This window comes from Etheostoma cragini, chromosome 9 (assembly GCF_013103735.1).
Source record: "Etheostoma cragini isolate CJK2018 chromosome 9, CSU_Ecrag_1.0, whole genome shotgun sequence".
Classification (NCBI taxonomy): Eukaryota; Metazoa; Chordata; class Actinopteri; order Perciformes; family Percidae; genus Etheostoma; species Etheostoma cragini.
The window spans coordinates 28122534-28136773 of record NC_048415.1 but is presented as its reverse complement, the minus strand read 5'-3'; the positions used below and the strand labels follow the sequence as shown (position 1 = coordinate 28136773).

Here is a 14240-nt window from a genome sequence, read left to right as displayed (position 1 = left end):
CCCCAGTCGGAGCTGGTTGATGTGGCTCGGGAAAGGGAAGTTTGGGGTCCCCTGCTGGAGCTGCTGCCCCCGCGACCCTATACCGGATAAGCGGTCGAAGATGGATGGATGGATGGAACTGCAAAGTATCAGACACATAATAAATAGGATACAATACAAGAACAAATATTAAAAGAATTAAGATAAAAAATACTAAGGAAAGAATGTATAAATGTATATACAAGTTGATAATAAAGTGTACAACTACTCAAATAGTATTTATGAAGATGTAAGTAAAACCTATGTAGTTGCACTTATTGCAGTACTGTGATGTATATGAGTCTGATCTAACACTCAGTGATAGATTTTGTATTGCCTTGTTTTTATCAACACCATAAACCTTCGATAACCTTCAGACAAGTAATAGTTAATAGCTTATTCATCTTTTCACGTGCCATTATTAGAGAGTCATACTTGTTTTGAGCTATGTTCTCTGGAAATTGCAACCAAAAAAACACCTCTGAAACTACTCTTGTACTATTGCAGAGACGTATTACCCCAGGAGGGCATCTGGTGTATACTCTCCCAGTAGAGAAGAACCACAGGACATTGGGCTATTTCTGTGAAGAACTGCCACAACCTCTCCACAGGCAGAGGGTTAGGGATTATAGAGGCAGGAAATTCAGGGGGAAGGAGGGGGGGCTGACAGTAATCATTAGGTTTAAGCTACTGTATGCGTCAGACATCATAAGGGGGTATTGATTGTTTAATGCAGTAATTCCCAACCAAGGGATACTTGTACCTCAGGGGGTACTTCTGCAGTTGCAAGGGGGTTTGTGGAATAATTGTAGAGTAGCTCAACTGATTTGTATCCACATATTGACGTTAAGTCATCAGTAGTCTTGCTTTTCTTGCGGACCATCCACACGCTGCAGAGCAAACGAAGGTCTGGCGAGTCCTCACAGCCTTCCAGGATGGAAGAAAAACATGTTCTGGTTTACTGCCATTACTTTAAACCAATCTCAATCATCATGGGTGGCGCTAAGCTCCTCACAGAGCTACTGTAAATAGTCTTGCGAGAGAAAACTCAGATTGGACAGATAGTCTAGCTAGCTGTCTAGATTTACCCTGCAGAGATCCGAGGAGCAGTTAACCATAGTCCTCAGAAATCACCTGGAGTTTAGAATGCCAACACAAAGAAATAGAAGGTTGGCAGACATCCGGCCAAAAATAATGATGTCCGGTTGAATTTTATTGGTGCAGGGACCAACTTTGACTGGCTCATGATCAGACAGTGCTTTACGGAGCGGTAGATGGGCTTTGCAAAAAAAAAAAAAAACGGAGCATTCTATGAACGGAATGACATATTTAAAATAACGCTCGATTAGGCAAATTTGATCGTCGGAAGCCAAATTGTGATCGGGATTAAAATTTGATTAATTGTGAAGCCCTCGGACCATCTAAGAATATCAGCGGTTTGAGGAGAGCGTGCAGTAACAGCATCGGTCATCTGGCATAACAGAAGACTCCAGATGCACCGTACAGTGCAGATCTTCCACAATCTCTTGAGCTTTTTTTTTGCAGCTAAAGAGTCAAAGACAGGTGCATTTTGGGAGAACATTTTACCTGCTGTTTCCTTTGACATAGAAACAAGTCTCAGGAGTTTGGAGTTTAGAGTCAAACCTCTCTCTTAAGTCCAAATGGTTAGCAATCCTAAACAGCGGCCATATGAACAAACAAATATGTCATCAGTGATGGAGGTTGCTACAGTGAGGCTGATGTTTTCTGTGATTTAATTTGTGAATATACATTATGTTTTTGTGAATGTTCTTTAGAGCCTTCATTTTCATTTGATAAACTTGCTGTATCTATAGTTTTAGCGACAAGGAGAAATCATACACATCTCTTTGTTATACGCACACACACTTAGAGTTGCAGCTGCCTATTATATCAGAATCAGAATAAAAACTTCCAACTCTGCCAGAATATTAGTCGAGAACATTTCGCTTTATTTTTGGCTTGTGTGTCTGTTTCAATCAGTAAAACAGAGTGTCATAAGATAGATGAAGACACACAAATGGATAGACAAAATTCAACTGTACTCCCCAGATTTTAAGTTATTTTACCAAACATGGGTTGTCCTACCCATCCTCTGAAAACTGTTGCATAATGTCTTCTGTGGCTCTCAAGAAGCTTTGTCAAGTCTGACAGAATTACTCAAGTGACCCTGGAATCTCAGCTTTGGAGAGCTTGCATTACTAACTCTCAATGTGGAGTTTAAAAGACATTACCATTTAGCAGACAGGCAATGTCTTAAGACAAAATGCTATCCAGTTGCATTGTGGTTGCATTGTGTTAATTTTGAAAAAGTCAAACTGTTAAGTACCTTTTGCCATGTAGTTGCTCTTATTGTGGCAATGTCGTCCCTGTTAATAATCATTGTTAAATTGGAAAATTGTGACATTTCTATTTTCAACACATTTTACAACTTCTCTACCACAGCAATACTGATAACACACTTCAACAAATGTATTTCTGATATGCTGACACGTGTATATTCTTCATATCAACCCCAGCCTAAGCAAGACTGGCAACACAATCTTTGAAGACTCCACAACAGCTTTCATACACTCCAATTTTAATCCAAATGTGGCAGGTACATATAATGCAATATCCATGTGCACCTTGTTTCTATCAGATAAAAAGGCAAACATTTTAAAACAACATACAAGCAAGCACAAGAAACAGAATATACCGCTGCACTGGTAAACGAGATCCACACTCATGACAAATTTCACTGAGCTATACCCAACAATTGGCTGTATCTGACCTTTGGTGTACTTTACTGATCAGCTTCTGGCAAAACAACTTACAGCAGCTCCACACAATAACTCTCTTTGCTCTGGGGTACTTCTCTGAGATTTATGAGCTTCAGGCTGCTTTTTTTTTGTTTTGTGTCCAACCTACACACCAGATTCTGAAAGCAGTGTTCCGTGGCAAAGCAATGCTCTATAATGGCAGGTTTATTTCACAGGGGAGCTCCATTTATCGATTCATGATAACATTTCAGAGTTATTTCAATGCGCAGTAAATAGGCTTTACATTCTCTCACCACATACACAGAGTTCTTAGGTCAACACATGCCCTGCAATGAACCCATACTATGCTTTTACTATTAGTTTTGTAAATGCATGGTTAGATGAACCTTCAACTAATTGCTCTATTTCACATGGATTCCGCCCAGGGCTCTATATGTTTAACTTTTCATCCATGTGGATTCACGTGGAAGGCGGTGGAAATGTGGCCTACGCTAGATGGCTGAAGGTCAGCCTTCTTTTCTGTGTTTTGTCACCTTCCTTCTCCTGCTTGCTTTATCTGCTTGGAGCCAGATCATGTTATGCCCAGGTTTCTACACTGGATGACATGTTTGCACTGTCAAGTCCTCTAGGGGATCTGGCATAAAACCGAAATGAGATTACTTTTCCCAGACTGAGTATTTCAACAGTCAAAGTTTAGACATTTTGAAATCAATTAATTTTAATAGGTTTAATGCTGTGGCAACTGTTCAACTTTGGATATATTTGACATGGACATTAGTAATGCATAACGTATTGACAGTACAAGCAATGGGTAAAACCTGTGAGTCTAAAGTGGATAAATCGATCATGTTACGCTGTCCTACCAATTTAATTTAACCTTGCTCTACCAAATAAGAAGCAGCATCAATAAAGCTTTCTTCTTTGTATCTATTTTATATAGAACAAAACTAGCCGCAATTAATGTTAGCAACGGTGCAATCTAACAAAGTAGTCTCTTCAACAAGCTTCTTCCACCGAATATATCCTAAAGACATGGGGGGAAATCTAATTGTGCCATTGTCTGCTGTGACCGGGCACTGAGTATGTGTGACCTCTATCCGGATGACTGACAACAAGATATAAAGGAGAGAGAAGGACAAGAAACTGGTGGAATATCTGAAGAAGTACCTCCTGGGAGCCTAGTCTCTGAAGACCTACATGGCCGCGAACAAAATTGAGCTTATGTGTTGTGCAGCTGTTCAATTCAGCAGCCTGTCCAGGACTTTCGCCACAGGCGTGGAAATAGTTCTGACCCTAGCCATGTTAAAGTCAGGAAAGTTTGACTGAGAAATGTCACCCTCCAGTTTTGTGCCAGGATGGTGTTGCAGGGAGCTCTTTTGTCTGTGCTTCATTGTCTGAAAACAGTCAAGCTGTGGATGAGAAGTGAATGCTCCCTGTGGTTACAAACCAGCTAGCCATCCATTCAGCTAGACATCTATCCCCAACCAGCTGTTGTCATCAGCCTTCACAAGAAGCGACAAGGTTCTTTGATCTATCTATTCTTATGGCTGCGTCGCCTGTTGTATGAGTGCGTACGAAGCAGTCCATGGTGAATCTGTCTATGACAGACAGAACTATCTTCTAGTTAAAGCATGTACTTTGGGGGCTTCAGAGAAAAACAGGCACGGGAATATGCATGATATACTGATAACTCCCAGCCAATGGATCCTTAGTGGAAGAGATCTCCTCAAATGTTGCCACTTCATCAAGCTCAGGTGGATGTATCAGGGTGTTTCTTATTGTCTAATTGTAATTGTGGTTCAAATGACTTTTGAGAGTTAAATCCATCTACCCCCTTTCGGTGAAGAAGCATAGTGCCTTAGATTGTTAAGGTCCTGGAAAGTTGAGGACCCTGCCAAAGTTTAGCATGATGACCAGCAAAGTGCAAAGAGGCTAATACAATGAATTCAGTCATATTTTCTCTAAGACCACAGTAAACGAGGAGCAATAATCATTCCTCTCCTGTACCAAATCATCCATGTGATCCATAGGTGTTGCGTTGGAAGTATGGTATCTAGGTAACAGCAGGCCTAGCATCTAAGCCCTTACATTCTTTTTAAAGAAACCAGTGTTATGCATCTTTGAACATTGGCAGAGTCCACACATTCAGCTACCCTGCCACTTTATAAGGGACTAAACTACAGTGTATGCATTAATTAGTGCCCCTTTTATGGGGCTCATATTTACAGACTTGAGTTGGGTTGGTTTGCAAAGAGGTCATTATACTTTAATGAATTACTTTTCGGGTCATTGAAAAGCATTTAAAACCCCCTCTCCCCCCAAACCTTTCCAATGTCAGAACTGGGGCTGCATCTGACAGGTATGCCCACTTCATGCAGTTACTGCTCGGTATGTAGAGTAAAGAAAGTAGGCAGGATTGGAACTAATTACTCATGCTCTCTTTTTTCGTTCTTCACACAAGTACTTCCGTTACTTTCTGTTTGTACAGACAAGTGCAACACCATGAAGCCTTCAAGGAGAGACGGCCATTATCATAATTTTACAATTATGGCATTTCTCGTATTTCTTTGATAGAAGGTATTTTTCTCTACCTTTTAGCATTGACATTTGTAACAGCTGTTTTGCCTTCAGATGCTGTCACACAACACGTTCTACACTCTAGTTGTTTTTAAACATACCCTGGGCTGTTTTACCTGTATGAAGTTGTTACCCACTTTAGATATGTGCAGACTAACTGACTACACGGGACGGTTCACAAAACCACAGATTTTATTATCATCATTCCGGCTGTCTACACAGGCCTTGTATTGACTCATGTTTCACTCAAGCTATTTGAGCATGCGATTGACTTGAAATACATTTCCATGCTTGTTGTCTAACTTGTTTTGTTTAATGCATGTAACTACAGGGATTGTGTGTTGAGCTAAAACGATCACTGCTAAAACGTGATCTACAGTAAAAGCTGTGTCTGAAGGCTTACTGTGTATACAAGACATGCTGCTAATGCTTTGCCTGCTTTTTCGGATTCACCTTTTTATTTCCATTCATAATTTCATAAAAATGATTGAGATGTGGATAAAGTTTTGCCACACACTTTGAGGAATATGCCGTCATTCATTAGAAATACTCATTGCGGTCTTTCTGTCACACATCGTTCCACTAGCTTCCTTTTTGTTTGCCAGAGATCATAAATAATATTATATTTGAAGTTTATGTAAAACATCTGAATTGACATAATTTTTCTTTAAAAGGCTTGACGTCTGACACAGACGTTGATTGAAATAATCATAGCTTATGCTGCACAATGCAAATCCCCTCTCCCACCTTGCTTTCCCACACCGCTCTCTCTCTCTCTTATCCCACTACTTTTTTTGGGTCCTGTTCCTGCTTGACGTCCTGGTAAGCAATTTCCTCTGCCTCCATTTTTTAGACCATCATTTTGATTGATAATTATCGTTGGGGACATAATTCTGTTGAGCCACCCAGCAGAGTGAAAGACTAGTAGAATAAAATAGAAATGGTGTGTTGTTGGGTGCATTCGAGCGTAGCCACAACAAATGAATGGATAAATCTCTCAGAGCTGCACTCTGCACTGCCGATTCAAAGAGACCAGCAGCCAGTGCCGCAGAGGGAGGAGAAAACGTACTTGTCCATGACTTGCTTTCTCTCTCTCCCTGCAGCCTAACTTTATGGCCTTTGGTTTCAAACAAAGAACTTGTGATTCATCCTCAGTTCCCCACCTTTGTTTATAGAAAACCTTCAAAGACTAGCTGAACCCCAAAGGATTACCAGGCTGATTTCCACCTGACTTAAACACTTTGACGATCCAGGGGGAATCCCTGTTGGGGGCCTATTTGGGACTGCTAGTCAGACATGATCGTCTTTACTTAAACACATATATGAGCTGCTAATAAATACACATTTGACATAGCAGTTAACAATATCATATGTATATGATGCAGTGTTAATCTGCTGTAGATGAGATTGTACCTTTATTCTTGGCCTTGGAAACAATAGTTTATAAAACAATCTCCCATGTGTTTAATGTGGATAATTGACTTCTGACAAATAAAGCTAAACAGTTAAAATTTTACATCCACAGTTATGTGAATTTCCAAATAGGTTTTCTATTGAAATTCCTCCCTTCAGCAGGGAGCACAACCCAGCAGACATGCAGCACTGAGCGATGGTGTACACCTAATACACAAGGAAATTGTTTCCAATGCCAAATATCGCAAAAGTGAGACATTGTCAGTTTCCAAAGATTTCCCTTAATTGAGCATGTTTTGTGATTCAGCATTCTTTCACAACTAAGGTCATGCTTTATTTCAGCTCAGTATGGCTCAGTCTTACTGATCAATGTGTAATTAATTCATGGTGCTGTATTTGTAAGCCTTTAAAATCAGCAAGGCTGAGGTGCCTGAAAAGCTCCGACCAGTGGCCCTTTGCTAAATGTCGTTAACAATATTAAAACTTATTTCAGTGTCAGTCTTGGAGACAGAGTCATTCTTTGATAAGTGAAGAAGAGAAACCATGCTTGGAAGTTAGACTGCCATACGCTGGTCGGATCTGGAGTTTGAGACTAGGACTCGAGTCACATATAAGTTGCATACACAGTGACTTCGGACTTGACTTGTGAGACTCATCCTCAGAGGACTTCAGATTTGACTTGGATTTGAGGAGTGGGACTCAGGAACTATATTTATTTTTAGGAAACGTCTGATTCCCTTCCACACATGTGAGGGAGTACAACAAACATGTCTACCACACCGGAAGCAGCTTGCCATTCATCATAAGCCTTGGCTTTAAAGGTCTAAGGGCATTTTCACATATGATCTTAATTTACCTTTTTAAGGTGTTCGCATATAATTGATCCCCATGTGTTTCATATCAAAATGTTCAGAACAAACTCAGCGCCCAATTTTACTGGATCAATGTGTAAAGAGATAATTTGGCGCTAAAGCTCAAAAGTTGGTGTTGGCTTTGTGAAAGTTCTCAAATCTGTTTTGGTGCCTGAAATGAATTTAACAAAGTGTTAAGTTATACATGATTGAAATAGTAAATAAATGTTTGAAATGAAATTTTGTAATAACGCTTTTTGAGTAGGGGTTTTGTCAAATATTGTTTGACACAAAAGAAGCACTGAATGCAAAATGTGTGATATCAAGATGAAGGATTCAGGCACCTGGAAACCTGGTAATGGGTTAGTAAACGTGTTTAGCTCAGAATTGTTAACAAGGTTAACTTGAGTCTTGCTTTAGCTATGACCTATGGGAAGTTATCTCCGACCGTTCACTAGCTTATATGAGAAGGTAAATGTTGGCCAAACTTGTGGTACTACTTTACGTCCTGCTGGCTGCAATTGTATATATATATATATATATATATATATATATATATATATATATATATATATATATATATATATATATATATATATACACACACACATACTGTTCTGAGCAGCTGGGATGGAAAGCAGTTGATACAAAACTCATAGGAACCACAAGAGACTTGAGACTTTACTTGGACTCTAGCTCAGAGAATTGTGAGCATCTCTGATGCCTCCAACATTATACAGTCTCTTGGAAAGTCCTAGAAGTAAACTGAAATCCCCTCAGAACCACCAGACTCCTGTGTAGAAGGTGTAGCTCCTCTTAATCTAGGAAGCATATATGAATAAATCATTTACCTTGCTGACGTTATTTATGTTCCTCAAAAGTTAAATTTTGCTGTCTTACAATAAGCAATTCTCACTAAGTGTTTTACCAGCATTAGTCTTATTCGAGAACAGTGTTGGGCAAGTTGCAGTTACTAGTAAACAATGTATTACTCAGTTTCAAATTATAAAGGTAGGTAGTTACTACAAAATCTAACTAATGCCTTTCAAGTACGTTTTTAACTGCTCCAATTTGACCCCACCTCCACCTCTCTGTAACAGAACTTAAAACACATGTGCATCTTCAACTATGTATGAGAAACCTGAATATTATAATAAAATGGACACTTAGTACAATATATTATTAATAGAAACAATATACACAATTCTAAACTATTTTAATGCTGCTGTGGGACAAAGTGAGACTAGCCTCCAATCAAATGCCATGTATGTAGATATCATGTTTATATAGTGGATGGATACAAATAACACAATATATGTTTTCAAACTTTTGATATTTAATGCCCCTCATTTGGGCTCGCCATACCTGTTTCTCATTGACTCTTTCGTGTTGTTCGTTGTGTGTCTGACTATGTGTGCTTTCAAACACCCACCCAACTCTATCTCTGATTGGCTTACCATGAAATTTTACTCAACCTCAGCCAATCGTTAGCATTTATGCGCTTGTCTTGTTTACGCACCGCCCACTAACCATGGAAGAACAGTAAAAAAAAGTCTTTGCCTCTTGGCTCAGAGATCTTGTTGGTGTTATGAAAAAAAACTGCTTCAATTTCAGTAACGTGCCACAGTTTTTGGCAATAACGGTAACGATGTTATTAAGATGGGAAGAGTAATCAATTAGATTACTTGTTACTAAAAAAAATTAACGCCGTTAGTAACACCATTATTTATAACACCGTTATTCCCATCGCAGTTTGAAAATGCTACTTTTTAAGCATTTTTCAAAGACAAGCCTACTCCACCTTTTCTACACTTGGTACATTCCTTGGTGTAAAACCTTCTTAAAAAGAATCAGGTCAACGTAAGTCCAATATTCACTCTCCTTTTTGCTATGTTTTTGGTCTCCACCTACTTAAAAATGTCTGTTTGTTAAGCTACTTAACGTTCCACTATGTTGCAAGTTGCTAACTTTGTCTGTCTGCTGGTTCTGAGCAGGTGATATACAGTGGGTGTGTCAGAGCTTTTTCACTTTGTGTGTGGTAAGGCTGGATCAAAATTCTGAAGTTTGCAAACTGACTCCGATACCTGAACTTGCGTAGCGGCAAATACCAAGAAGCCAGTGCCTTGGATGAATGGTTAATGATAATGGGCAATCTCAGTAGATATTGCATTGAGGATCAGCCACCCACTCAGATCAGCTGGTATTCTGTCCATAATGGAGGGGTACGGAAATTTTTAAGTGACCCCAAACTTTTGACCGGTTGTGTCCGTGTGTGTGTGTGTGTGTGTGTGTGTGTGTGTGTGTGTGTGTGTGTGTGTGTGTGTGTGTGTGTGTGTGTGTGTGTGTATATATATAACATGCTCTATCAAATCATTTGTTGCCAGAAAACTAAATTGCTATGTGTGTTGTTAAAGCCTGTCCAATTCTTGCCCTTTTAAGCAAGAAAGTAGCCAATAACCATTTAAGACCTCTTTGAAGGCTCAGCTTTATAGTGAACTTCACATATCCCAAGGAAAACAAGATCATATCGATTTCGAAACAAATACATTTTTCCAAAATGTGTTACAGCAGTAACATTAGTAGCTTTAGAATATATATACTAGTGTTTAGAAGTGCTGTGAATTTGATCAACATATGTCTTATTTGAGCTGTTGTGACAAAAACTTCCTGATGTAGAAAGAATAGATGTTGGGAAGACATTCATTTCTTGTTAAATTAGTCAGTGTAAGTGAAGGTATATGTGCTTCAATGAATTCAATGTTATTCGTTGAATACTAATTTGCATCTATCAACTACCAACTTTCTGTGTGTGTGTGTGTGTGTGTGGTGTGTGTATTTGTGTGTGTGTCAGGTGCTGGGCAGTGCTGGAAATCGTGCCCCAGACGTCGATGACAGAAAAGCGGCTGGCAGCTGAGACGACAACCCAGCCCGGCCCCAGCAACCTGTCTAGTCCTCATTCCTCCGCCTCCCGTCTCCTGTACTCCAACATCTCATTAGAAGAGTAAGTCTTTACTCTGAATTATCTCTTGTCCTGTTTTGTGCCTTACATCAAATCCAACAATCAATTGGCCACAGACCTACTTTTGTAGTATTACCATACAAGAGGCAGGATTTTTGGATGTCTGAGAGTTCTACGTTGTTAGTGCTTCTATAAAACAAAAAAGAAAAAGAAAGATCAGATAGAGTTCCTTCCTCCTAAGGCCTTGTCTTGTTCCCTCATTGGCTGTAGCTTCCATTTCCAGATATTTAGACTGCTAATGTAGATATCTGGAATGTGTCTGCAAGGCACCAGCAAGGCCTCTTCTCTCGTGTTTTCGAACAGTTTACACATCGCGAGCCAATGCCGATTCGCCTCGACATGCAGCTTTTGTTGAGAAGCTCAAAAAAACTGTCAGCAAGTGGAAAATCCGGGCTAAACTCCTGTAGTGGGACAGTAGGCTGCCCTGTAGTGGACATTTTTTTTTACAGTTGATTCAATTTTGTATCAGCAGACATTAGATGAACCAGGGTTATCGCTTGTGGTTTGAGTCTAAAAAATCTGAATCCATTTAACTGTACCATGGCGGACATGTCTGTGATCTTTGATATAATAGATTGATTGATTGATTGATTAAATCCAATGGGAAATTGCTACATTTTCCCTGTCAGAAGGCATATATATAAATATGAAATCAGTCCAGAGTACAGCTTTCCCTCTGCTATCGTCAGGGAAATAACTGCTTTTTCCGTCTTCATCTCTGTGTAAAAGTTTTTTGGGGTCTTCTCCGGTAGTCATTTTGAAATACATTTTTACTTAGCTTTAATAGTCCCCAGCATATTATTGATTGAAGGCCAAGACTTAACTGTAAATGTCTCGGTGCAGTGCAGCACGGCTGGGCACTGCTATAACCTGATCAAATGGACCAGAATAACGGAGTAAATGCTCCAGAGGTCACTCTGCGGCTGATAAGAACAAGCCCTTACATGATCTTGGGACCAAACCGAAGCATTGATGTTGGGTTGTGCACGAAACTGAAAGTAACAGGGTTTTGTTACTCAATGTAAAGTCCTAAGACCACTAGAACCCTTACAACTGATTTAGCCTCTTTTATCATTTTTCAGTTGCTACAAAATTTGAATTTTCTGTCACAAATGGGAATTATTTGCCAAAATCCTTGGTTGAAACTAGATGCAAAACTATAAAACTGCTTGTTTTATTAACGTTGACGGTTTATTATTGACCTTGTACACAGCAGCTGACAGACAATCTCAACTCAAGGTCTACTTACTCAATTGTTCTGGAGTTTAAAATTGTTGTGCAGGATGGAGAGACCGACTCAATCATGGATGAACTGTAGCTGGATATGTACTTTAGGGGGAAAAAATAGAGCCACAGCCTATCAAAGCTACTATTTCAAAGTGTCTTGTTCGCTGAGGTAGAATGACAAATTAAAAAATAACATTCATATGTACCGAGCCCTTTTTATGCCAAAACGTCTTTGAATTGTAATAGCTTCCTGACTCAGACCCTCCCTTTCCATTAAATCCTCCTTCATTCCACTGATTTGCAGAACAACCATTTTTCATTCTGATTGCTTGGCATACATTTTTATTTCTGTTTTATTTCTCCCCTCTACCCGTCACTGTTCATCGTTCATCTATTTAAAAAGCAGGGCTCTTGTGACCCACATGGCTAAGACAACCTCAGCGACAGGTACTCTGCTCTCCCTGCTTGGCAGAGCTGTGGCTTTCATAGATCAACAATGCCCCCTTGTGGATTTTATCTATTGTGTTGTGCCTGTCTAAGAAGCACAGGGTAGCGTTTCGCCTCATCTGTTGAGTCTTTTAGATCAGCAATGTGCATTTAAAACAATGTAAGGATATGATAAAGGGGACAGTAACAACGTTTCAGCTTTCATAGACCAAGTTAATTCAATTAAAATGAATTGAAACTTAACAATGTATAATTAACACAGACTGATTATTAAATGCCACTTACTGGGTCTTTTTTATATGGAGCAACAGGGGCACAATGATCAGTACAAGAGAAACAAGAAAAATAGTTGCACTAATGGTTGAATTTCAATCTGAAAAAAATGATGAACTGTTCTAGGTAAAAATGGGAACCACATTTTAGTTATGCTTACATGTTTAAGAGTAGAGTTGGGGTTTGTTTCAGTAATTTACATATTCATGTGGCAGACGTGTTTGTCCAAAGCAACGTAGAAATGAGGTACAATCCATGCCACAAAAAATCAAGCAGAAACCTTCGAGAAACTAAGGCATTCAAAGCTTCTATTGAGGTTTTTGAATGTACTGACCTAAAAGCTGCAGCGCAGCTTGTTATTTGGAGGCAGATCATTAAATATGCATTTCAATGTTGATTTATAATTTGACTGTCAACGTTATGTATTAAGTAGTCTATATCCATACGTTCCACTTCCTGGATTGCTGTCGTCGGAAATTTTGCTAGATGTCACTCTTTTGGGCCAGATCTCTGCACGGCAAATACAGAGAACTAGCTAGATTGTCTGTCCAATCTGAGTTTTCTGTTGCACAACTGAAACAATTTTTGAATGTACACGTTCCACCAAAAAAAAAAATATTTTGCAGTAGGCTCTTATCGCTGCCCATGGCGATTGTATTTGGTTTAAAGAAATGCCAATAAATTGGGACACGTTTTTCTTCCAGCTTGTTCTTCGGAGGCAGACCACTAAATACGCAATTGAATTGCATGTTCTACCATGATCTAATAATGCTGGTGATTGGCTGTCTAACGTTACACGTTGCAGAGACATGCAGGAAAAAGTCTAGGTTACACTATGACAGGGATCACGTAGTATGAGCTGAAAAATCAATAAAAAGGTCTGTTCTTAGTGTTGTAATTTCTTTTTGTTTTCGAAGATTGTTATCGAAAAAAGAATTGTTTAGGAACCAATATCAAAGTCACAAATATTTTCAAATGATACCCAGCCCTACATTGGCAGTAGATTGTATAGTGTGAAGCGACATGATTGATTGACACCTACTACATGTTAAGTGAAAGTTAGTTGGTTATCCATCACGATGCCCAGATTTCGAACAGACTGTGCTCCTGAGAGTGAGGTAGAGCTGAGCTGGATGCTAATATGCTGAGGGAGTAGATGGGGTCACCAGGAGGTTCACACAACATACTGTATGTCCTAGCAAATGCCTTGATGATGTTGATGATGTACATTGATCTGCAAGGATTTTGGATAACCTTTAAAAAAAGACACTTGGTAATTACATCTAGTAATAACTCAGACTCAAGAACTGTACTTAAGTACGAATTGGAGGTACTTTACTTGAGTCTTTTGTTTTTGTGTATTTTTCTACTTCTACTCCCCTACATTTCATAGAAAAGTATTGTACTTCTTGCTCAACTACATTCATCTGACAGCTTTAGTTACTAGTTACTTTACAAATTGAGATCTGAAATGAGTAGCCGATTAGCCAATTTGATCGTTGCCAGTTGGGAAGATTTTTCTGCATTGAGTACTTTTACTTTTAATACTTCAAGTATATTTTCCCGATGATACATACTTTTATTTAAGTAACATTTTTAATGCAGGACTTTTACTTGTAAAAAAGTATTTTTAAA

General features: G+C 39.1%; 1 protein-coding gene across 3 annotated transcripts in view; it reads left to right on the top strand.

Annotated features, from left to right (window-relative positions):
- Nucleotides 1-14240, top strand: part of si:ch211-51h4.2 — a 91405-nt gene that overhangs the window by 57668 nt on the left and 19497 nt on the right. For all 3 annotated transcript variants that reach the window (XM_034882328.1, XM_034882327.1, XM_034882326.1), the window contains one exon: nt 10491-10640. In XM_034882328.1, the coding sequence (XP_034738219.1) occupies nt 10491-10640 (150 nt within the window). The remainder of the gene's footprint in view (nt 1-10490; nt 10641-14240) is intronic.